Source organism: Eufriesea mexicana, unplaced genomic scaffold (genome assembly GCF_001483705.2).
Source record: "Eufriesea mexicana isolate 0111107269 unplaced genomic scaffold, ASM148370v2 scaffold124, whole genome shotgun sequence".
Taxonomy (NCBI): Eukaryota; Metazoa; Arthropoda; class Insecta; order Hymenoptera; family Apidae; genus Eufriesea; species Eufriesea mexicana.
This window is the reverse complement of record NW_016908357.1, coordinates 1,780,406-1,806,628: the sequence shown is the minus strand read 5'-3', so window position 1 is coordinate 1,806,628 and position 26,223 is coordinate 1,780,406. Positions and strand designations below refer to the sequence as shown.

At 41.0% G+C, this 26,223-nt stretch overlaps 3 protein-coding genes across 3 annotated transcripts; 1 reads left to right on the top strand and 2 right to left on the bottom strand.

Moving 5' to 3' along the window:
• Positions 1–1,248: 1,248 nt before the first annotated feature.
• l(2)37Cb (DEAH-box helicase 16 lethal (2) 37Cb) lies at positions 1,249–5,220 on the bottom strand. Its single transcript, XM_017911232.1, has 11 exons — positions 4,957–5,220; positions 4,618–4,786; positions 4,290–4,531; positions 4,015–4,217; positions 3,638–3,933; positions 3,213–3,517; positions 2,973–3,130; positions 2,624–2,897; positions 1,981–2,522; positions 1,662–1,838; positions 1,249–1,380 (listed from the first exon to the last, which is right to left on the bottom strand). The coding sequence occupies exons 1-11, from the start codon at positions 5,117–5,119 to the stop codon at positions 1,249–1,251; spliced, it is 2,661 nt and encodes an 886-aa protein (XP_017766721.1). The 5' UTR covers positions 5,120–5,220.
• A 5,801-nt stretch (positions 5,221–11,021) lies between these two features.
• On the bottom strand, positions 11,022–18,640 carry LOC108555427 (F-box/LRR-repeat protein 20). Its single transcript, XM_017911055.1, has 8 exons — positions 18,519–18,640; positions 14,480–14,547; positions 14,073–14,202; positions 13,353–13,814; positions 12,818–13,009; positions 12,636–12,737; positions 12,313–12,528; positions 11,022–12,017 (listed from the first exon to the last, which is right to left on the bottom strand). The coding sequence occupies exons 1-8, from the start codon at positions 18,546–18,548 to the stop codon at positions 11,910–11,912; spliced, it is 1,308 nt and encodes a 435-aa protein (XP_017766544.1). The 5' UTR covers positions 18,549–18,640; the 3' UTR covers positions 11,022–11,909.
• A 1,400-nt stretch (positions 18,641–20,040) lies between these two features.
• LOC108555404 (uncharacterized) lies at positions 20,041–26,009 on the top strand. Its single transcript, XM_017911031.1, has 3 exons — positions 20,041–20,047; positions 20,248–22,908; positions 25,498–26,009. Exons 1-3 carry the CDS (start codon positions 20,041–20,043, stop codon positions 26,007–26,009), a joined length of 3,180 nt encoding a protein of 1,059 aa, XP_017766520.1.
• The last annotated feature ends 214 nt before the right edge of the window (positions 26,010–26,223 follow it).

Genomic DNA, 26,223 nt, shown 5'->3' with positions numbered 1-26,223 from the left:
AATTTTCTTCGAGACGACAAAAATATTACCCGAGAATTCTTGGAAATGTCGTCATTTCTTGGAACTGTCTCGGCGAGCAACTTCCTGTCATATCATGTTCTCCTGATACAAAGTCGTGAAATCGGTCAGAAAATTTTCTTCGAGACGACAAAAATATTGCCCGAGAATTCTTGGAAATGTCGTCATTTCTTGGAACTGTCTCGGCGAGCAACCTCCTGTCATATCATGTTCTCCTGATACAAAGTCGTGAAATCGGTCAAAAATTTTACGACGAAGCGGTAAAAGTATTGTCCATCGAGGCGGCAAAAGTATTGACCATCGAGGCGGAAAAAGTATTGTCCATCGAGGCGGCAAAAGTATTGTCCACCGAGGCGGCAAAAGTATTGACCATCGAGGCGGTAAAAGTATTGACCATCGAGGCGGCAAATGTATTGTCCATCGAAACGGCAAAAGTATTGACCACCGAGGCGGCAAAATTATTGTCCATCGAAACGGCAAAAGTATTGTCCGAGAATTCTTGGAAATGACGTCATTTCTTGGAACTGTCTCGGCGAACAACGTCCTGTCATATTATGTTCTCCTGATACAAAATCGCGAAATCGACCAGAAACTTTTCTTCGAAGTATCAAAAGCATTGTCCGAGAATTCTTGGAAATGACGTCATTTCTTGGAACTGTCCCGATGAACAACCTCCTGTCATATTATGTTCTCCTAATACGAAGTCGCAAAATTGGCTGAAAGTTTTTCGCGAGCGGCTGGCAAAGTATTGCCCAATGAACGACTTCCTTTCATATTATGTTCTCCTAATACAAAATCGCAAAAATTGACCCAGAGTTGGCCTCAGGAAAGTACCACGTGCTACCTCTTGCAGAGTTATATTCTCCTGATACAAAATCGCCGAAAACCGTAAATTTCTACTTTTGCAAGAAACTATAAAAAGTAGCGGGAAGGGGAGAATAATAAAAAACTGTAATCAAATATATTATAATTTTTTTTATTAAAATAGAATACATTTACAATAATGTGGGATAAATTCTTGACTTAATTTGTTAGTTACAAATATGCATATTGTACAAGTGGTTTGTTATTTTCTATATTTCAAGGTACAAATGCTTTATTGGAATACTTGGTTTTTTTCACATCTTATTTAAAAAATAGCGTAGCAAAAGTCACAGCGGTTTGTACAATGTATTTTTATACAGTGCGTAAGATCTAATGTTATTTTATAAACTTATTCTGTTTAAACAATTAGTTGGTTCCATCTGGTCTCGATCTTCCTGCGACTTTGGGCATTTTTTTATTCGTAGAATCTTCCAGTTCTTTTGGTTTGTAATAATGAGGGGCTACCTCCAAAAGCCATTTACTCTCGATCTCTGTTACCTGTAAAATTTAACAATGTCGTGATTATTCGCTCCAACTTCTTGAAATAGCTAAAATTACATAAGTAATCGCAAAGAAGATAATTCTTCAACGCTACGCTACAATATTAATAATTTAAAAAATATTTAAAATTTATTATATTAATATTATTATATTATATAATATAATAATATTAATAATTTAACAAATATTTAAAATTCATTATATTAATATTATTATATTATATAATATAATAATTAATATTATTATATTTAATATTTATAATTTAAAAATTTAAATACCTGTCTCATAAATTCTTTTGTAGTGAAGACCAACTCGTGATACAACAGCCAACGAGGTAGTTCTTGAAACAACGAGCTATTAGGATGAATGGAGACTGTCTGATTATGTTTTGCTGTTTTGTAGTGTCCACCTTTTGAGAGCCTCGCCACGTGATAGAAATACCCTGCTGTGATAGCCTGGAATTCAATCAATTGATTCAATTTCCCGAGCTTAACTTATCCTCGCGTCTTTTTATATCGTTGTTAGTAAAAGAAACAAATCCAAAGAAAAAAAAGAAAAAGAGAAAACAGGAATGACTAATAATTTACTTTTACTTACTTTCCTAATGTTCACAGTTTCCGTGATACCCGATACGAGTTCCATCTCAACTCGTTGCATCAATCCAACTAATTGCTCCCTGACATCTCTGGCCCTTTTCATTGACCGATGCTGAATGAAATTCTCGTAACACCAATGAGTACTAAAGTCGCTCTGTTGCCATTGATTGTACACATTCAGCAAAGTCAGATGATCGCCACCAGGAACATGAAAATTCTTTCGAGCTGTGTCTGCGTGGATAATCTTATCTTTAGGTCTGTAAAAAATGGCCCCGTTCACCGATAACATGGCAGCGATCGTAGCTACTTCCTCTGAGCAGCGATATTGCTCGCTGGCCAGCAACATCTTTGCCATCATGGGATCCAAAGGGAATTCGGCCATTCTTCGACCAAGTTTCGTCAATTCTCCGCGATGATTCAAAGCACCCAAAGCATACAATTGTTCCAAGGCTAGAACTAAAGTTTCGTGGGGTGGAGGGTCGAGAAAATCGAAATGGACCAGATCATTTATTCCTAATGCTTTCAGAGTCAGCACGGCGTTTCCTGTAACATCGAAATAGTTTGAATACCCAAAAGAAACCCACAGAAGGAATGGAAAATGATATATTTTTGTGACTGAGATTAATTAATATAATTTCTGGTACCGAGATTAATCCTCTGAATTTCAGGAACAGTATTGTCCTCGAGTTCGTGTTGATAGGCCCACGCTGTGTACAGTCGAAAGCATTTTCCTGGAGCCACCCTTCCGGCCCTACCAGCTCTCTGATTAGCAGAAGCTTTACTAATTGGTACAACCATTAAACTCTCCATACCTGTTCGGGAATTAAAATTGTTCTGCTTCGCAAATCCAGGATCTATCACGTACACTATGTTGTCTATCGTTAACGACGTTTCTGCTATATTCGTGGCGAGAACTACCTGAAAAATTAACAATTGAAAATATTCAAAGGATGCACTTTAATGACAAAGAAATAAGAAATCTATATTTCGTACCTTTCTCGCGCCAGGCGGCGTGGGTTGAAATATCTTTGCCTGCATGTCGCTCGGAAGATTAGCGTAAACAGGTAGAATTAAGAGTTCCCCTAATTTTGAACCTAGTCGTCTTACTCTCTCTTGCAACATTTCCTGGCAAGTTTCGATTTCGTCTTGACCTAACAGGAATTCGTTAAACTGTTCAAAGTTGCAAGAAATGAACTAAAAAGTATCGAATATATACGATAATGATGGAAATACCTGTTAAGAAAACCAATATATCGCCAGGTGGTTGAGTAGCATGTATTTGAAGAATGGAGACAACACAAGCATCGATGTAATCAGCTTCCGGTGCTTTGGTGTAATAAATATCGACGGGGAAACGTCGACCAGGTATCCGAAATATTGGGGCATCGTCAAAGAATTCACTGAACTTTGTAGCATCTAACGTGGCGGAAGAAATTAGTAATTTCAGGTCTGTTCGGAACCTCGTTATATCCTTTACCAAGCCGAACAAAATATCCGTGTGCAAGGTACGCTCGTGAGCCTCGTCGATGATCATAACACTAAAAAATAAATATAGCAGATAGATTATAATTGAACGACTAATTAGAGTGCAATGAGTAGACAAATTTTGTAAAAATGCAAGCAGCAAATTTCAATGAATATTATCTGAATCTCGATACCTGTAAGAAGCCAAGTCCGGTTCGCTGAGAAATTCGCGATGAAGAGTACCATCGGTCATATATTTTATACGAGTACGATGAGAAGTACAATCCTCGAAACGAATCGCGTAACCTACTTCGTTGCCTAATTTTACAGCCATTTCGTGAGCAACCCTCGCCGCAACGGACATTGCTGCTACTCTTCGTGGTTGCGTGCAGCCAATAATCTTATTATTCTCCGCGAATCCGGACTCGTACAAGTATTGTGGAATTTGCGTGGTTTTTCCAGAACCTGTTTCTCCCTCGATTATTAAGACCTAAGCGAAATTAAACGATACGATAACAATCATCGTTGCTCGACTTACTAAACTTGACTAAATAAAAATTTGCCAAAATACCTGATGGTCTTTGATGGCTTGAATGAGATCGTTTCTAAAAGGATAAATAGGTAAACTCTTTTTGGTCTCTTGTATAGTTTGCAACGCCTTCACTTGTGGGGGTGGACTCTCTTCGCGCCTCCTGTCTTTCTCACTGCCAGGCATACGTAATGCCTGAACAAATTCCACTTCATCTTCTAATAATAGATCATAATCTTGTTGCGCTACAAGTAATTAAAAATTATGTCAATGAAGCTCAACAATTAAAAATGAATCAGTAACAAAATATCATTTACCTTTTCTGTCTTTAGCACCAAACCGAAAAACAGCAGAAGACATCTGATCGGATTCCCATTTGCTTTGTTCAGATTGCGGTGGTTCATTGTCGTGAACTTCTGGTTCTGGTTCCAATTTTCCTTTCTCCAAAGGCATATGATAACGCTGCACCCTTTCAAGCTCCCTAGCTTTTTCATGTTCCTTAGCTAATTGAAGCAATTGCTTTTTGTGCGCCCTTTCTGTCTTTTCTTGATCCGTTAATCTAATATATAAACACATCGATTAGTCATATAATATTAACCAATTCTTTGGTGCATTGTTTCAGTAATATTACAATTTACAAATTACATTTCTTCCTGGAACAAATATTCATCGTCGATTATATCAGCCTCCAGCTCAGCAACTTTATCCTCTTTGCGCTTCTCCAGGTATTTGCGGCGAGATTCGACACGCAATTTGGGCACCAGTTTCTCTCGCATATCTGTTTCCATAAGTTTGAGTCTTTTGGCAGCTTCGGCTAATAAAGAAACGATATTTAGATCAAACGTAAAATACAGTACAATGTACAGACAATAAATTGTCTATAAAACCCATTGTTATGTATATCTATTAAAGAACATATTTGTATACAACATAAAGCTATAATTACATCTGTTTAAAATATAATAGTATGAAAATACGGTTTACCTGCTCCTGAACCAGCTGGCATAGCCACTCTTCGAATTTTACTTTCATCTTTCGCTTTTAACCTATTAGCAAACTCGTCTCTTTCTTTGATATCCTTTTTACGTCTTTCCTCTTCGCTGTCGCTGTCCTCGCTCGAGGATTCTTTCCTTCTGTATTTACTCATCGTGTATTTGTAGTATCAAAAATAGGTTATATTTACCTCCGATTAAGGAGTCAAAAGAATGGCGTAAAGCACAATAATACTACTTCTCTTTCCTAGTCTTAATTTCGTCGATCATCGTGAATGCAGAGAACACCAAATTCTGTTTGTTTTTAGCAACGATAAATATCAAACGAGCACAAGCAACAAAGGAATTTATTTTGAGGTTAGTTTCGTTTAATCCTCTCGACTTTCATTTGTATTGAATTTTAGGTCTTTTGATTAACGCTTGTTCAGTCGCACAGATTCACGTATCGCGAATAAACATCAATGAATGAGTCTCACGGCAAAGAACGAAAAGAACTTGCAAAATTCGACTTTAAACAGCCGGTCGGTCACGGATCGAATGGCGAACTGGCTGGCGGCCATGCGACTGTAGAAATGGAGCGCGTTGCTAGGCAACATGCGTAACATCACGTGACGTGCAGCGTGCGTAGTAAACTCATTCAATAAAAAAGTACGAGCGACTCCATTCATTGTATCTTTAATCCTTTACGCTATCGAATATTCAAATCTTATTTTCGTTAGCCTTTTTCTTCCCCCTTCGCTTATAAACAACGCGTATTTACTTAACATTTACTTACTTAAGATGTTCGTATAGAACGTAGTAAACAGATAGCGAGTATACGAAATATTAAAAGTCCATTGAAAATTTATTAAAAGAGGTGAACGTAAGTAGGTAACGTTTTACATGACACAAACAAAGTTCACGAAGTTTATTCATTTAAAATTTATTTCTAGAAGAAATACGTCGTTGCGATAATATATATATATATATATACATGTATGTGTATATATATATTATTCAGAAGCCAAAAATATTCTCCGTAACGGGAATAGTTCGATCGATTCCAAATGTATATCGATTCTTCGACCATAATATAGTGACGTAAAGAACGACAAAACAGCGCACACTAAACAGAGCCGATCGTTGTCTCGAATATACTTTTTATTATACATACATTAATGAAAATATATACATGGTAGACTGTAGCTTGTCGAAGCAGCGAAATGTCAATGTATAATCAGCTACAGTATTCGTACACGAACTGTATGTAATCTTTCCTGTATTTTTCTTTTTTCTTTTTCTCTTATATTCGATTCCTTCTCGCGACGTTCTCTTACTTTCTGTTCAATTAAAAGCAAAGATCGTCGTGACTTTAGGAGGCACGTGTAGGCCGACACGTGTAGACCATTAAACGTGTTACGTTCTTGTCTTTAAGTTTCTATTTTACAACCGTGAATCAAATGGATCTCGATCGCGACCGAGCTTATATTTTCTTTTTCATTCTTTTCCGTTTCACAAAATACTGTTTCGGGACGAAAATAGTGTATGCAGGGGGAATGGGGAGGGAGGTTGAAAAACACACGACCAGGGTATACAATGTGGTACTTGATACTTTCGCTGGCTTCGATTAACATCTGTATTCTTTTCTCTCTCGTTCACACCCTCTCTTTCTCTCATTCTTTCTCCCGAATCTCACGTTCTCTCTCTCTCTCTCTCTCTCTCATCGTTCTCTCTCTCTGTTTCTTTCCTATTCTACAGCACAGCCAAACACTTGCTCGATCACTCGGCTTCAAAAGCTTCGTTTTATCTCCTCTTCACCTTCTTCCTCCGTTTTCCAGTTCGTTTCTTTCCTTCGCGTCAGTTCTTTCTCAATTCTCCTTACGACACGATCTCTTGTTACGTCGGACATATAGCGCGTTATTATATACCAGTAGACTACAACACCGCGATAGGTAAACAATTCTTCTCCGTTCCTCTTGTTCATTTCGTTTTCTTCCATTATCACGATAATCCTTCGTTTCAGTGGTAAACAGATCTCAACGTACGTCGCTCCCGAGAATTCTTCACGATTTTCCCATGCCCGATCAACGGGCTTCTCGACAGGCTCTTGCGTCTCGCAATATTTCCACGTAACGGGACACGATTCTATTATATTCGATACACAATTTGTTGTACTAACGATTACGCCGATTCACAGATCCGTGGATGATTCGCAATCTATCATCGATCCAAATTCCGGCCGTACATTCGCGTCAATGACTTTCATCATCGATAATCGACGGATTTACTAAAAATAAAATTTTCACGAGCGTTTACGAAAATGAAGAAACTATATAGATTTTCTCGATATTTTTCTCCTTTTCGAATCCCCTAACTTACTCTGTTTCTTTTTCCTGCTTTTTCGTGCTTTTATTTTTTTCTTTCTTTATTACCACGGATATCATTGAACTGGTTCCGAGACATTCGAACATCCAACGAATTCGACAAGGTTCGTGCAACAGCGATGGTCGTTCGAACGTCTCGTTGCCTTTTCCTATAAATCGGTCGAACCGAAGTGCAACTTCGAATGGCGTGAAATGCCGATAATGCATCAAGCGTCACGAGTAACTAAACAGTCTTATCGTATCGAGAATGAGCTTCAACTCAGAACACCGTAAAAATGCATCGACGATCGCACATGAAACGTAAACGTTCGTTAAAACGTCTTGGGTATTTCAAAAGATCGCTGCGAAATAATTTCTGCGAAAGACGTCCAAAGTTTCGAGAAGTTTCCTACCTTTTCGGATAGTTTCGAATCTTTTCGAATATCGCACGAAATTGCAACTTCCTGAGAGATTCTTTTGACTATTTACACGGTCGTACGTTTTCGCTACACGAAAGATTTCGAATAGAAAAGAAAGAAAGAAAGAAAGAAAGGAAGAAAAGAGAAGAAACGAAAAATGAGATAGAAAAAGAAATATCAACCTTTCGTGTTTACTTTATCACCGATAATCTTTTATAAATTTGAACGACATTCGAAAAGGTTCGAAGCATTATCGCACTCACCGGAATATCGAATGTACATCGCTAAACATCGCTAATTGCACGTGGATGCACGACTGTCGAGCGCTCGACAAGTTTCGTTTCAGCCAAAGAGAAAAAGAGAGAGAAAGAGAGAGAGAGAGAGAGAGAGGAGAGAGAATGACATAGAGGCAGAGAGAAACAGTGAATCACGCTCGAAAATCTTTAACGGCTGGCACATATGAGAGTCTTTGCTTCGTTTTATTATTATTATTATTTCTTTTTAAATCTTGTACATCCTCCGCCATACAGTAATTATCCGTGAAATTTCGACTACGTAATTATACGCAATTTATAAGTTCTGCGGCGGCTCAGGCACTGCGATTGACTTCATATTTTGAGCCGAACTCGATCGAACGAGGCGCGAAGCGACAGTCGTGCGTGCGTCCACGAATTTGTTTTCGTAGGATCGATGGAAAAATTTCGAAAAATTCGAAGGAAAAGCATGGACGAAGAACGGAACGGATGGTTCCGTGAGCGAGACCCGCGAGCGGTAAATCGAGTGGCGTTACAGAGTTCGTTTGTTCCACCGTCTGGTTCGATTAAAAATCTATCCTAAAACATCTGCCGATTCCCTTTCGTGCATCCCTTAATCGCTAAAGATAAATGAAGAAAAAAAAAAATAAAAAAATAAAAAATAAAAAACAAACGACACCGAACGACGCGTTACGATGATCACGTTAGTTCCTCTTAAGGATGACATGCAGCGTATAAAACATATCATATCTATATATTTATTCTTTTAATGCTTCTTTCCCTTTTCTGTTAATATATACCTTTTATATATTTGCATTTATACTTATATTCATGTGTGTTTCTTCATTCGGTATTCTGTTTACACACTATATATTAAATACATATACGATGTACGCTCTTACGCGCTAGCAAGGATTAACAATCTATACGTTCTTTTATTTTTTTTTTTATTTTTTTCTTTTTTTTTCTCTCGACGCAACGACACGCGTTCGATACACATGACTGTCTCCTTGAAATTCGTCGAAACAACGGGAAGGAGAGAAACGGAGTGCGGTCACGTGGCGATTCTATTGCACTTTAGGATGGACCGTCGTGTTCATCTCGGTTTTGCAAAAAAAGACGTTCGCCTGGCTTCGATCGTCGAACGTTCAGTCGTTACAGGCGATGCTTAAAGCTTCTTCGTCATAATCGAGTATATTCCGACTACTTCAAGAAAAATATAAACGCGAACGGCTGCTGTCTCCTCGAGCCATCGCGACGCTTTTAACGCCCTTCCAGTCAAAACATCGATCACGAAAAGTCGAATGTTCTGTCATGAGAACTTTCTCACAGTCGAAGATTCTTCTCTGACTCTTCTTTCCCCTAACTTTCCTCGCAAGCAAAACCACGCAGGGTGACCAGAGTTCTTCCTCTCTATCCGGCTAACTTTCATCGTAAGACAATAAACATCGCGTCGAACTTCCATCTTCGTCTCTCCCCCATTCTACATTTCGCGCTTTTCCATTCGTTCCTTCCTTTCTGTTCCGTTTCTTCCGATTTTTCGTTCGAACGACGTAGCCGCGACTCAAAGATCAGCGAACAAACGACTTTACACGTATCAACGTATGCACGACGTATATAGTCGGCTCGCGTACTGCCACCATTCCGTAAACCTAGGCTTAAAAGGTAAGAATTGGCCAGCGAGTAGATCGCTAGGCTCAGGTGAATCGGTTATTCAACGTATCAACGCTTTGATTCGTTTAGTCAGTCTGTGCTCTCCTAGTCCATGACGAATTAAGATACGGAGTGGGGAAAAAAGAAGAAGAAGAAGAGGAAGAAAAAATAAAACGTTACAAAACGAGGGAGGAGAAACGAAAAAGAAGGGAAAAAATGTATATATGGATGTCTGGGCTGGCGGGAGGTGGAATATGTACGATACGTTTGAGACTCGATAAGCGTGACTCGCGAACAGAACCAGTTGTCCAGTCTGTCCATCCGTCCGTTCGCGAGTCCTCGTAAAATGCATCATAAACGTGTGCCACCGTGAAACGCTGGTAGCAATTAAACGAGAGCTTCAAACGCGACAGAGTCTGTCGCATCTTTGTCCCTCTCTTCCTTCGTCTTCTTTTCCCTTCGGTTTTCCTCTTCTAGGAAGAAGCGAAGTCAACAACCGCGCTGGATTCTTCCTTACGTTTCTCGTTTCCGTTCTCATTAAGTGTGTTGCCCGCGACATGCATGCGCGTCTCGTTAAAAGAAAAAAAAAAAAGAAACGTTCGTAGGTGTCGCGGTTACCAGTCTGGCGTGTGAGATCGTGAACTTGGCTCTTAGACCCGGAAAGGAAATAAAGCTTCCGCGACGACATCTTCGTAGCACGCGTGCATCGTTCATTTTCGAAGAACGTGCGTGTCTCTTGATCTAAACGAACGATGGTACGTCGATCCGTGATTCCTCCATGAGATTCCGTCTTCCGTGTCCTCTTCTCTTTCCTCTCTATCTCTCTCTCTCTCCGTTTTTCCGTAGTTTTCTAGCCTTTCCATTCCCCCCCCTCCCTTTTTTAAAAATTAGTTTCCCTTTTCGTAGAGTTCTCTTTTCTCGTTTCTTTTTCCCTTTTTTTTTCTTTTTTTTTTTTTTAAATCAAAAACGTTATAACAGGCAGTGTTCGTTTGAGAAACTGCTACAGGAACACACGCGCACACGCATACATACACGCACGCAAGCACGCACGTCGATAGAAATTGAATGTCTGGAATAATAGCACGGCTTTTATACGTAGCTTAAAACACGTTCGACGCGACGTCGTTTACCTTCTCTGACTTCGTTTTATATTTCCTTTTTCACTTCTCTTTCATATTTCCATCCTTCTCTATTCCCTTTTCGAATTTCAGAAAAATGTAATTATTGGACGCATGCTGTGTGCCGTTACCGCACACGGAACGGATTACGCGTTCCTTTTTGCTTGACGATTAAACGTTTACGTTTAGCAGAGAGAATGCGTCGTACTAAAAAAATATATGTATATATGTACATATATATGTGTATATATATATATATGATACATATACGTATGTATATATGCTTATCATTTTGTTTCACGTGGAACATCCAACCGCGAAAATTTTCGGCTCACGATCGATACGTACGATCGTGTTGGCCCGTATAGGAGCGGTGCGTAACGCTTATCGTTAGATAAAAATTAAAAAAAAAAAAAAGGAAAAGATGCTTGCTGCTATCGCGCAAGTCGTCATCGTTCTCTCCGATGTCCTCATCATCGTCATTAGCGTCTTCGTCTCTGTCGTTCCGTCTTTTTATCTCTTCTCTTTTATCCGAGAAATCGGTGCGACGAGTGTGATCGGGAAACGAAGTGATCGTCGGTGAAACAACTTTGGAATATCCTTTCATCGCCGAATAGTTACTTACTGCCGTGACGAAACGACGACGATTGTTAAAGCACGTACTATCAAAAATCAATAGAGTTCCAGTAGAAACGATATATCACTGTACACCGCAACAGTGTCGAATAGCAGTGATAGAAACAGTTTTACAGTGAGCTGGTAGTAGCAGTGACACATTAGTAATAATTGCAGCAGCAGCAGCTGATAATTGCGCATGCGCGCACGTATGTGTGTATTGTGTGTGTGTGTGTGTAGTGTATGTGTGTGTAGTGTGTGTGGATAAGTGTGCGTGTAGAAGTTAAGAGTGTCGTTGACGTACTGTTCTTTTGTACTCGTTGCGTGTGTTGCGAGTCGAATTGGTATGTCTGTCAAAGGATTCGCGATTTCATTCACGACGAGGCTTGTTCTCACTGTTGACGATAGGCGACCAGAGTCTCGGTCTGGCAACCGGAAGAGGGAAGGACCCACGATCGCCGTGAATCGGCGACCATCGAAATTAAAAGTCCACCTGTAGTGTGGTACATCGGACGATTTGCATCAGAGTCAGTTTTATGCGAAATCACAGAATGACGCAGCATCGGCAGTATCGCTGCCGAGATGCTCCCGCGCTTGGCGGCGGTGTTACTGGCGCGAAGTACGCGTGGACTTTAATATTCGGCAGATGTGTCTGAAACAGAACGACCAAGTGGTTCGTTAAGGCAAACGAAGAACAATGGGATCACTTAGATTACTTGGAAAACGTTATCGTAACGAAATCTCGCTTAAAAATTAGCTTAAAAAGGAATTAAACGTTTCACGCGGTCAAAGACACTTCTTGGAACATTCGAAAACAGACTGTCGAGTATTCCCTTTAGATGGAATCGCTTAATCGCAGTTACAGGTAACTATCAAGGGTAGAAATTGTCTCATGCACGATGAAACGGCAAGAAGGAAAACGAAAGGAGAAACTTGCGATACGATACTCTGAGTCTGCGTATGCCAGCTCTGGTAATCAGTTGACAGTCGTAAAGCTCGATACGCTCGAGATTATGGCAGGCCTGTAGAAGATGATCGAGGCTAGCATCCGTGATGAGGGGGCAATTGTCCAATTCCAATACCGCTAGATGTTCCGCTGCACACGGAGAAAGGGCCAACTGTCGGATGCCTTCGTCGGTGATCAGTTCACAGTGAGATAGACTCTGCGTTCAAGAAGTTAACGCAATTCGGCAAACGAACTCTTTGCTTCGAAAAGTATCCCCTTTGTCCGATATCTCTTTCAAATCTACGATCGTTTAAATTTCCTTACCAACTTCTCCAATCTGGGACAACCCATCGCTAAATGAATGAGGGTGGCATCTGTAATTAAAAGGCACTCTTCTAGGTCCATCTTCTCGAGTAGTCTGCAATTCTGAAAGTGGAAGGGAACGCGTTGGTCAGATATCATTTACACGTTTTGGATCACGACAAATCAGTCGATGATAAACTTACTTTCGCGAGAGCCTGGAAGCCCGCATCGGTGAAATGAGTGCATGCGACGCATTCGAGCACGCTAAGGAGTGGACAGTGTTGCGCCAGCGTGACCAAAGACGCGTCCGTTAGATTGGGACAATTCGACAGACAAACGTAATGCAATCGTGGACATTGTTCGCTGAGTTCCCTAACTGCATCGTCCGTTATGTTCTGCAACAAATCCGTTCTCATAAGCCACTTTGACAAACGTTTCGAGATAAGGAACGGTTTCGAATGATCGTAAGATTTAGCGTCGAACGAAGACAAAAGAGTTGGACGAACATTTTATACAGGTGAAACGCAATCACGTCGGTCGTGACGTAATATCGCGTAACGTCGTTTGACGTTCCTTACGACGCTCAACCCGTGATCTTTGCATACGTACGATTGCCCGAATCGTTCGATCACGACTCGGTGAATCGAGAGTTTCGCGTAACGGAATTGAAAAGCATCTAGAAAATATTCGGGCAATCGGAACGTTTGGCCGCTCTCGTTAAATCGCACGAGCAATTACCCTGCATTCGTGTAAATTGATCGCCTCCAAACTGGTACAGTAACGGGCCAGACATTTGACAGCCCTGTCTGTTAACTGACGGCAGCCTTTGCATAGAAAACTACGGAGTTCCGGGCAACCTCTCGTCAACGCTTCGACTCCGTTGTCGGTAAGTAACTCGCACCAGGACAGGTTGATGTGAGTGAGAAGCGGACAGCCGTCAGAGAGATCCTTCAGGGAAATGTCCGTTATCTCGGGACACGAGTCCAAGTTCAGTCGTTGAAGTTTCGGACAGTGACTGCTTAGGGCAGCGCAGGTAGCGTCCGAGATCTTTTTGCACTGGCTCAGGTTCAGTTCTTCGATGTTGGGGCACGACTGAGCCAACGTGCACATCGAATTGTTCCCGATACTTTGGCATCCCCTCAGAGACAGCTGTCGTAGAAAGCCTCCGCATCGTTTCGATATATTTTCTATAACTGGTCCCTGCATTTCGAATATTTCAATTAGTTTTCGAACATTCAACGATTCTCAAAGATTACTTTCTATAGTATACGATCGACTCACGTTGCTTACCACCTAAAATCTCTGTTCGCGAAGCTCGGTAAAATTCGACTCTACGTGGATGAGCTTCGATAGCCTTTAAGCCGAGTAAAGAGAAGGACGTTTCGATAACGCCGTTGGGATCCTTTAACATCGTTGAAATTTAAGGGTGGTAAGCAACGCGTCGGTGGTTCGATTTACCTCGACGTCTCGCTGGAAATCGAAGAGATCGATCCTCTGCCAGTTGGATCCATCGAGTGCCAACACGTTCCAGGCTTTGCTTACTTGCGCGCACCGACATAGCGAAACTACGTCGAGATACGAGAGAATTCTGCCAATAGTACAATTACGTTACACGTATTCCCGATTTGGTTCTTCGAAAAATTCTCGTGGTAGCGTTAAAGGGGGGAAAGAAACTAAACCAAGGGGGAAATATCAAATGACAAAAAAAAGAAAAAAAAGAAAAAAAAAGAAAGAAAAAGAGAAGATATTAGAATCGAATTAAGGGTGGAATGTCAATTAAGGGTGGAATCTCGAATTAAGCAAAGTTGATCGACGTAAAGACCGATGTTAAAAGAAGTAAAACAGGTGTGTACGTATTACGATACCTAAGCAGCAGTTCTTTTGGCAGTTTCTTATTAATCTGTGCCTCGTCGTCATGAAACACCCATGTTAGCTGAAACCAAAAAAAAAAAAAAAAATGAAAAGAAACAGACCGGAATGAATTCGGCTGGAAGATAACACACAGTGATCGGTTTGATCGTAGATCTAACGAAAGATACGTGCGCATCAGGCAAGCCGTCGAGTTCGCGTTAAAAAGAACACGAGTTCGGTGTTCGAAGGACAGGGAGTATTTAGCCGATGATAACGCGAAGCGAGAACAAAGTTGCATGCGTGACATTACAAGTTGACCAACCTGCATGTAAGACTGCTTCATGGTCGTGACAGGGTTGTTGTGAGTATGCGATTGCGACGTGTAATAACTGGCCTGATGATGATAATGGTGATGATGTTGGTGATGATGATGATGATGATGATACGATGGACGCTGTTGCCTCCACCATTGACCGCTTGCACCGGAATCCTCAACCGCTTGTACCCCTTGCCCGACCTGGCCCCCTCCTCCCACGCCCACGCGACTTACTTTTTTCTAAAACAGCGATCATCATCATCGGTCACGAGAGTTCTATACCTGTCACGGCAATCGTCATCGATCCTATTCGAATCTGCCACCGCGAATCACGCCTCTTCCAATTATCCAATTTTATTCCGTCGCTTTTCACGCTTTCCTCGTCGCAAATCTTGCGCGGCTCGAAACTACGCTGGAGATTAATTTCTATCAACAGTTACTCGTTCGTGGAAGTCGAGTACGAATCGGAGCAGTGCATTGAACCGTCGGTCGATCGATTTCCTCGGTATAGTTAATAAATAGTTAATCGCACAGAAGCGCAAGTCGAAAATGATGCTTCTATTTGGCCTTTTAAACGGACACGTGAAAAGACGGAACGCGTGCGACGAGACCGATACCGCGATCCGCTTGCCGATCTTTCTATAAATATCTTACTCCGCGTAGTTCCCAAATTTCCTGCACGAATCGGATTCGCGAGGTTGGGGATGTAATTAAAAATACGTAGTAACGGCCTAGTATCGAGTATCTCTGGCAGCTTTCTCGTCCCCTCCGCGTTGTGAAAATCTAGATGGATTCGCGAAAACGCACTCGAGATCTACGTCGAAGAGGCCACGCGGCACTCGTCGTCGATGGCATTTAAAAAGAGTTAGAAACAGGCGAGTGCTGTTTCGCAAAACGGTCCCAGCGATCGTAGCGCCGCACGGTGAACGATTTTCGAAGTAGCGGTAAACTGGCGCGGTTTTCGGGGAAAATAGAACGCGAGAGTTTCGAAGCGATAAAAAGGTATAGCACGATCATATAGGCTCGGAAGCTGGAACGAAAACGGAAATCGTATAAGGGACGATAGAAAGATATGGAACCATGCCGGTTTAATATTCCGTATTTCGATCTGTTGCCTTCGCGTCAGTTCCGACAAACGTCGCGCAACAACGCGTACTCTTTAAAGTCCGATCACCTATCGCGTTGCACCTGCATATGACCTTCGGTGACCTTGCGATGTAGGTCACTGAACTCGTCTTGGCATTCCGCGTAAGTAGACTTTAACGCTTACTTTTACAAGCTCACCTTTAACCGTTGTTCGTTTTTCCACGCGATTCGTTGCCGACCACTATTCCACTCACGCGCTCGCGAAACTCTAAGGTAAAGCCCAATCGATCTCCGCGTGGAAATACGATCTGTCGCGCGATCGATGCTCACGGCGCAAAGGCATTCGCGGATACAGCTGTCCGACGAATCCCTCCTCCGAATTCGTTTTCTCGTTAAGAAACACGTTGCGTAAGCTGATACCAGCGTCGTATCGATTATCGCGGTGTTTACATGCACGATCGCATTGTTCTTTCTGCGGCATCTCGCTACGTATCTCTCTTCGACGAAGCGAACTAATCGTCGCGTCTCGACGTCTCTTCCCGTTTTCAGGCAAGAAAACGCGAGGAAAAGGCGCACGATCGCACAGTTCGATCAACTTTCGACGCAATTAGCGGGATCCAAGGGCGACGAATGACGCGTAATAAAAATGCGATTTTACTAACAGCGTCGAGGAGTTTTTGTCAGTTACGTAAGAGGGTATCGAAGCACTGATTCGATTTTTGAGAGAAACGACACCGGGCAAACGTTGCTCCCGTGTTAACGTCTTTCCCTCGTTCGCGACGCGTGTCGGTGACGAGATCGACCAGCAATACCTGCCGGCGTGCACGTAGCGAGGTTTGAAATCGAACGCGATAAGCGTATACATCCGATTTCCTTGAATTCGCGTGCAGTGTTTCGAGTAAAGACGAAACGTCTAACCGTTGGTTGGAAGAAGAGAAAAGATAAGGGTATCGCGAGGAAACGCAGGTAAAGAGACCTGCCTGATCGGCAACGCGCGCCGTTTCTATTTACACGCGAGCGACGTTGATCGGCCAGTTTCCCTCCAAATCTGCAAGGCTGCGACGCGTTGTTGCAAGAATGGAAGAGCAACGCGTGGCGAGCACGTTTCGCGCGACGAAAGGCTAGCGATAAGACGGAGAACGCCGAAGACGACGTGGATACTCGGATTCCTCGATCCGTGAGATTTGGACGCGGAACAAGGATCCGTGCGCATAAAAGCACCCACACAAATGAGACCGCTGTATAGAAGGGAGCAGGAGAGGGAGGGATGACTGGAAAGTGGAGTGGGGAGATAGGGAATGACGAAGACACGAACAGAGACGAGATAGGGGGTGAACGTATTTGAAAAGGAACAGACGGATTTTCGTGACAACTGTTCGACTGTTTAACCAGCGAGGACAACGCTCATCGACATTCTAATAGCGCGTTACGATCGACGAATGAGTAACAGACGTTCGATTTGACCAAGCGAGAGAGACAGATATAGAGAGAAAGAAAGGAAAAGTAGGAGAAAGAGAAAGAAGATGAAGTAAGACAAAAGAAAGAGAAACAGAGTATGAGGGAGATAGGCATAGATAGATTTGTCAAAGTGAGAAAGAAAGAGGGGAGAGAGAGCGAGAGAAAGAGAGAGAGAGAGAGAGAGAGAGAGAGAGAGAGAGAGAGAGAGAGAGAGAGGGAGAGAGGGAGAGAGAGAGAGAGAGAGAGAGAGAGAGAGAGAGAGAGAGAGAAGTACGGACCTCGTTGTCAACGGAGATATTCCTTGAGTTTGCATACGATGCACCCATCAAAGATGGATTAAAGTAACTCACGTTCACTGTTAAAGCAACATTCTTTGAGAACGATATTCGAACTACGTATTTGTCGATGATGATGACGATGACAATGACAATGACGGAACAAAAGCGAAATACAATGCACGAGAGATGGGAACAAAACACTATCCGAATATACCGTTGTCACTGTGATGCACATTCCCGACGACGACGATGATGACGACGGTGACAGCAACGGCGAAGACGGTGACGAAGACGGATTTGAAGACGACGACGAAGACGACGACGACGATGTCAACGACGACGACGACGATGACGATGACGATGACGATGACGATGACGATGACGATGACGATGATGATGACGACGACGATGACGACTACGATGAGCCTACCGAAGGCAAAGACGAAGAAACTGAAAGGGAACGAACCAAGGTACAGAAAGAAAGAAGAACAAAGGATGGAGTTGGCTGGTTGTTGGTTGGTCGATCAGAGAAAAAGAGACGGTAAACGAGAGAGGGAGAAAGAGACAGAGATAGAGAAAGAAAGAGCGCGCGGTGATAGAGAGGCAAACAGAAGGAAGGAGAGCGAGAAGGAGATATACGCGAAATGGTAGCGATCAAAAAGTAAGAAGACTTTAACTGTTCGCGAACGATGCATCGTCGAAACGTGTTCACCGTCAGTTTTCGTTGCTTGTCGTCACGGCAGGAGGCCGAGAAACGAGCGAGAAAACGGTGCCAAGCATTACGGTGGCCAGGGGAGCGGATCAGCTGTTCGCCTCGGCAATGACAACATTGGACACACGCACGACCCCCCCGTAGTGACTTTGACGCGCGTTTCACATTCAGCCCGTTTACTGTCAGACGATGCATTGACTTACCTCGAGCCTGGTGCGCCCGGAGTGTATCATCCTTTTGCGTCGCGTTATTTTGCAAAGCTTACGGGAATACCCGCACGATTTTACAGAAAAAAAATGTTACGGCCAAGCGAGTTGCTACGCTTCGCGAGAGAAATGGCCGAGTCTACTGAATATGAGCCGTGCCGCCGTCACTGGTGGGGGGAAAGGACGACCGATGCATTTTCCCCTGGATCGAAATTAACACTGTCTCATTGGCTGTTCTGACCCGACTTGGCGACAACGCCGCCAATCCCATGCTCTCCAACCATTGTTTACACGCTTCTTATTGGATCGTTATTTTTGAAGGAACGCGACGAAGACATGCACTACCGACGCAACGATGCCAGAGACACTGGCATCGCATTCCCGAAACGCGTCTCGTTCGTGCAACTATATGATCGACCGTAATTCACCATCGACTATCGTTTTTATCGACAGTCGGTAACGTCAACCAGGAAGCTTTTCATGTTTCTCCTCGGGTATCTTTGGGAAACGCAAGGATTATGCCACTCCGGTAATCGTCTGTTGTATCGGTAAATTCGCGTTATCGCGGTTACACACGGCGCGCGTATTTCGAACAGATAAAAATTCGCGACACTTGTGCAGCTTATTTTCTTATCGCTCTTTCTTAAAAGCTTCGTATTCCACTGTCGAAAATTACGCAAAACAAAGTAAAATGGTGCCTGTCAGCATTATCACGACACGCGACGATTTATAATAAAAATTACGCGAAAAGCATACAACGAATAACGATTCTTTTCTTTTTCGTAGTTTGTTTTCGCGTTTTAAACGGTAAAAATATCCTACAATCGTATCGCGTAATGGCTAAAGAATTTCAGATATACTTGAGTTAATTCTTTATCGATACGTTTATCGATATAAACCCAACAGAAGTGCTCTATTTTCTTATAGATAAATAGGAAATATGTGTAGCACACACACACATACACACACACATATATATACATATACACACGTATATATATTATAAATACGTGTAGTTCGTTATTAGGGACTTCCTCTCAAAAGCTTTGCGAGATATTCATATTTTTGTCGAATTTTCATGTGAAAGCTCTTGTGAGTTGTTAAAATGATACGATGTATACGAATAATCGTGGAAACGTTTGCTACATACATCAGGAGTGGTCGTATACGTAGACGTAACAGATGCACAAGTATGATAGAAGATGTAATGCAGCGAAGTATAAGTTCTACAGCGTATATAAAAGTGGTGGAAATCGGTGCTATGTCGTCGAATTTACTTAATAAACTAAATGTTCAATGTCACGACAATTACATCATAAAGGTATATCAAATGATGATAATCAGTTAAGTCCAAAGTATAAGGCACAATAAATTTGGTGCAAGATATCTCGATAATAATTCGATAAGACTTTACACCTATAAAAGTCAATCCAAATCCTCTAAATTTGTCAGTACTTCGTAAATAAGCTGTAACAGAGAAGTCTATTACATTGGGGAAGTAATAATTATATTTCTAGCAATGAGGGGTAAGTAATAGATAGTGTATCACATATACTACATATAGTATATAGGTATATAATAGGTCACGATAGTACGTGACTATTCGCTGTGGAAATGAAGGACAAAGATGAAAGAAAATAGACAGGGAACTATTTTGATCGTAACGAAACGACACGAACGTTTACCAGCAAAGAGTATTCATCCCTTTCTTTTCTCTCTATTTTAGAAACGTCGCTGTCACTCGCTGTCACTTTAGCGACGATAGCACTAGTTGGTGGAGTATCCCTCGAAACATACCAAAATCCAGCTGTATGCCCAGATAGATTGAACGGTACAACCGTATACATCGCTCATGAAACCGATTGTACCAAGTATTACAAGTGCACTTATGATAGGAAAGTTTTGTTGGAATGTGCATCATATTCACCGGGGCAATTGCTGCATTTTGACCCTGTAAGACAAGTATGCAGCTGGCCATGGAGCACGACCTGTATATCAAAATCACCCGACTGTTCCCAAAATGGTTACCGAGAATCCTATCCATACGATTGCAGCAAGTACTACGAATGCCATAACGGCTGGAGGAGTTTGAAACAGTGCGAGGTTGGTCAACTATTTGACGGTGTAAAGAGGACATGTACGCCTGAGGAAAGTACGACGTGCAAGCTTTACAAGGACACGTGTCCCACGGAAAAATTGCTCGTGTCTGTATATTTATCGCACGAATGCTCCTGCAACGCTTACTACGAATGCGAGGATGGAGAGTACATTGAGAGGTGGTGCCCTTATGGCAAAGCTTTCGACATTAATCTCAGGACATGCATCACATCCGGAAAGGCGGTATGTGATCCCAAATCGGGTGACAAACCGTATCCAACCGTCGAGTGCCCTGCAACCGGTACTATAGACATTCCTCATGAGACGGACTGCAGTTTATATTACGAATGCGTAAACGGTGTGAAAAACGAGAAAGCATGCAAAGATGGATTGTCTTTCGACGCGGTAAAAGGTATGTGCACGTGGCCATTGAGTAGCGATTGCTCGTCGAAATCCCTCGATACGACGCAATTGCCTGCGCCCTATCTGCTTGATGCAAATGAAGAAATCGCCCCTAGAAATGACGATTTTAAATGTCCTTTGGAGCAATCGAACAAAGTTACCCGTTTTCCACATCACTGTTCTGCCAGCAAGTTTTACGCTTGCGAACAGGGACGTATGTACCTTAATACGTGTCCTGATGGTCTGGTATACGATTACATTAGACAAACCTGCGCTGATCCAACCAGTGCTACATTCGACAATCAGGAGGTTTCTACTCTTCTAAACAAGAAAGCTGCTTATTTAGAAGAATGCCCACAAAATGGTCGTGTACTCATACCACACGAAACAAACTGTTCGCTTTATTACGTCTGTGCCAACGGTAACAGATCTCTTGCCCATTCTTGCTATTCAGGGCATTACTTCAACCCAGAGATCAGCTCGTGCGATTTACCCGAGAATACGAAGTGTCATATATCGCCACTAACTACTTCATCTACAACTACGATAACTTCGCCAACCTGGTGTTCTGTATCTGACACGAAATGCAGGTTGTATCCCGATTCCTGTAATTGCAATATGTACAGTCAGTGCGAGGATGACAGAATAGTAACGAAGGTATGCCCAGGACAGCTTTACTTCGACGACACGTTACAGACATGCAACTTACCGCAAAACGTGAATTGCCAACTTAACTGCACTAATATGTGCACAGAGGGAGAACTTTCACCTCACGAATGTCAATGCCAGAAGTATTATAAATGCCACGATGGAAAGCAATATCTCGAAATTTGTGACCCAGGGATGACCTTCGATTCGGTAACAAGGCATTGTGTCAACGAATCGGAAAATCATCACTGCTACCCTGATGTACCCGACAGAGACTGTCTCGGTACATGTCCGTCAACAGGCATAGATTATTTGCCACATACAGATTGTAAGAAGTATTGTATATGCGATAATGGAGAAACTGAAGTTGAAGAATGTAATGGCTGGTGGATTTACAATCCGGATACGAAGCAATGCGATTGGCCGGAGAATATACGGAACTTAACGTGTGACCCTTTCCCGTGCACGGCTGGTGGTGATGCAACTACGATCCCTCATGAATGTGAATGTAACTTGTACTACGAATGCGTCAATAGTACGAAGCACCGTGAACACTGTGACGAAGGAATGTTCTATGATTATGTCAAACAAATCTGCGTTACAACAGATCCTCATTGCTATCAGGACAAAGAAAACGACGATGCTAAGCATTGCAAGGAAACTTGCAAAACTATGCACGACTCCACGTCAATTACAATTCACGAAGATTGTACAAAATATTGCAAATGCATGGATGGAAACCGACATGTTTATACGTGTCCCGAAGATCAGTACTTCGACCAAGAGAGGGGAATATGCGATTGGTATGAAAACATAAGAAATTTATCGTGCGACCCTTACGACTGTGGACCTAAAGATGTTAAAGTAATACCTCATGAATGCAACTGTACCATATATTATCAATGCGATGGTACCGAAAAAATTCGTTCTACTTGTGACGATGGATATTATTATGATTACGTTCTCAGAGCATGTGCCAAAGTGGACGCCCATTGTATGAGACAATACTCAAATGAGGTAGACAAATGTATCGGTACCTGCCCGATAGAGAATTCCAAACCTTCCGTGCATTTACCTCACGAAGACTGCACAAAGTATTGCGTATGTTCATTAGGACGTCCTTATCTAGTCGAATGTTCAGACGGTCTCCATTACAACAAAGTAGAACAGATCTGTACATTACCAGAAACTGCTCACTGCGAAGTAACACAAAATACGGAAAACGCGTCTGTTTGGTCAGGTTTTTCATTTGCCGATAAATTTAACCTCGGGTAAATTATTCGCTATATCATTTTTCAGTATCTCTCAATTCTAGCCTATCGAACGACAAGAGAAAAATGTAGAAATATAGTTATTTAACATTTGTAATTTATCTATCATTCGAAATATCCGAATTTTACAGAATTCTTTAATATATTTACAAGTAATATAAATGTATAATTCAATTTTGAGATATATGTTTTTATTTATAATGTAAATTAATAATAAAATATTTAAAATATTTAAATTAACGTGCTACTAAATAATCTAATTATATTATTTTCTACTATTGTATATAATACACGTGTATACTACTCTCAGCTAATCTATTATTACGTCGATATGCAAAAATATGTATCGCAATATAAATTTCCCTATAATTTGATAATCCTGCTTTTGTTTCACCATCTACCCGTTGAAAGTAAATTCATTTGTAACATTTCAAAAGTCTGTAACTTTATACAACTCTACTATCAAAAGTATAGGCCGTATCGCTACAGATGGAACACGAATTGATAAAGGTAACGATGCCGAAATACATAAACACGATAATCAGCCCGATTACAGGAAACTGATTTTAAACTAGCGATTACAACTCTGTCATAACGAGATAATTTTCGTTTTAAAGTAACATTTTTTTTTTGCGATAGTTGTCGTAGAAAATAAAAGATTCGTGGTTTCATCGATTGAGAACCGGACTAGACCGTCATGGCATCAGATATTCCTATTCGAGTTGTGGCAGATTTTTGGCATATCGGGGTTTTATCGAGTCTCGTAAGTGAAAGTCAAATTATGCTATTATGCTAAACTATTAACCCTTTGCACTCGACGACTTTTCGCTAGAGAAGAGTAGAAATTCAAAGATTCTTTACTAAAAAGCTGACGATACCTTTTTGAGCAGTAAATAAAAAATTATATCGATCTTGCAAATTTTATGAAATAGTGACTGAAGCTCACCTCTCGAGTGCAAAGGGTTAACGCAAAAATAAGGTCGGAGCAAAATTGTTCCTCCGTAAAGTTATTGGAAATACAGGATGAACATTTCTGTTCCTTGACCGACATTTTCATTCGATATCAGTTACGAAATATCTCGTATAAACTCGGTTTAACTTGCCTGATAGATATTTCACTTCTTTCGTCGATTAGTTTTCGTCAATTTCATTATGTGTCGTTAACGTAAGATGCGCGAGAAAAATAACGTTTAACTGCAACATATTCGTAAATGTTAAACCGTAAAAGCTATTTTTACTGGGACGAATTTAACGTCATTCGAAGACATAGCATTAGGGCAGATCGGGGTTGGTTGACCCGTAGTGTTGATAATTTTTCCAATTGTTAATAATTTTGCACAGTCATGTGCTCTATCTTAAGAGGATTTACCATTTGTCATTTTCATTATACTATTTTCTTATTAACGACATCGTGCACACGTTGTTTGAAAGTTATTAACGTTTATAAATAATCATAATAGATGCGCAGGGAGTGAATTTAAAAATTTGTTTCTCAGACGACTCGTTGAAACTCTTTTTCCCCATACACAAATCAGTTGTGGTTAATTATAGAACGTTAAAGTCAAATTGATCTACCGCGGAGTATGATTTCATATGGTTGGCTAATAATGTTCGGGGGTTACACGATTAGTTTATGGAAAGAAAGTACTGAGTACTCTCGTGAGAAATCGACAAATAAATTAGTCTTAACGATTGAATTTTTACTATTTTACACCGTAGATCATGGAACAATCTTACTTACCTACGAAATTTATGTATTATTAATAAATTTATGTAATATTTAAGAATGTGTTTTCCAACACATCTCTTATTTGATGGCGATTAAAATAAACAAGAAAATGAAATGCAATTTGTATCATCTTGTAACAACGAACATTATTAAACTGTTCGTATATTACAATTTATTATTGCAAATATAACGTATCAATTCTTCGCTTGTAACTTATGGCATAGTTAAACTCATTTTTGACATATAAATAGAAATAATATATTATAATTTTTTCCGACACATCCTATTACGTCGTGTTAATGTAACTATTTGCTTAAGGAAATCAAATGTCAAATGTAAAGGAAATGAAAGAATGTTAAACAAATATAGTATCGGTAACTAATTCTAAAATAAACAGAATGTAAGTACGGGTGGGGATAAGATAAATAGTATGTTAATGATAAGATTTAATCGGCTATAAAAATCGGTTCGTGTGAATGAAAAGCATCTGTAGCTGTCAGACAAGCGACAGTAACGATTATTCCTTTGGAACGAATCAAACATGTATTCGTACGTTAGGATGAACGGTAAGTGATTGGAAATTTTTAAATAATTTCTCATAAGTGCATAGATTTTACAAACGAAATAGTGATATATATTATTGTGCTAAGTGATAACAGAAAGATATAAAGTTGTATCTCTGAAATAAGACTGTACACGAGGTATAATGCTATACGATCACAAGATCAATTTAGTTTTACCTAATGCAAATTTCAATTAAAAATATACGTTTAAGATCGATGTCGATAAGTCGCAATTACGTTGCTTTTCTTTTCTGTGTGAATTTCAGGCTTATATCTGCTGTTCGTTTTCGTCACAATAGTAACGGCGAATACTGAACCAGAATGTGTCGATCATCCAGGCTGTCCAGTTCCAAATGGCAATGAGACAGTTCACCTTCCTTATGAGAAGGATTGTCACAAATTTTATAAATGTAATAATGGACAGGGATGTATACTATCTTGCCCGGAATACGGTAACGGGAAGCAGCTAGCCTTCAATCCGGACACCCAAACCTGTGACTGGCCGTTTAATGTACCCTCTTGCACTGGCTCAACGGGAACAACAACGCCGGGAACAACAACGCCGGGAACAACAACAACGCCGGGGACACCACAGCCTGATACATCGGAATGTCCAAAAAGTGGCAAAAAGAACATAAGGGATCCAAGCGACTGTCGTTACTATTTCGAATGTGACGATGGAGTACAAACGCGTCGGAAGTGTTACACGAATACCGTGTTTAATCCCAGTATTGGGTCGTGTGACAGCGCGGATAATGTAGTATGTCCTTCAACCTGATTCCTGTGTTCCTTTTGTTTAACATAAAGGAAAGGATATTCGTTTTAATGTAACTGTACTACTGACACCTGTCCAAATAATGTATCATATTACATCTTTTATGAAAATACATATTTTTAACCTAATTCGATATTTTATGTGATCCCTGTACACGCTTACTTACGTTATAATTACTTGACTAATTAAATATAATTAGAAATAGAACATTAAAAAA

Bases quoted from the DNA above. Each gene is read 5' to 3' on its own strand.
- LOC108555427 (XM_017911055.1), bottom strand. From the start codon at position 18,548: ATGATACACTCCGGGCGCACCAGGCTCGAG. The intron at 13,815-14,072 runs GTAAATCGAACC...TTCGAAATGCAG, and splicing joins ATTTCCAGCGAGACGTCGAG to GGACCAGTTATAGAAAATAT. The intron at 12,738-12,817 runs GTAAGTTTATCA...TTCCACTTTCAG, and splicing joins GCTTCCAGGCTCTCGCGAAA to AATTGCAGACTACTCGAGAA.
- LOC108555404 (XM_017911031.1), top strand. The intron at 22,909-25,497 runs GTTTTTCATTTG...TGTGAATTTCAG, and splicing joins AAACGCGTCTGTTTGGTCAG to GCTTATATCTGCTGTTCGTT.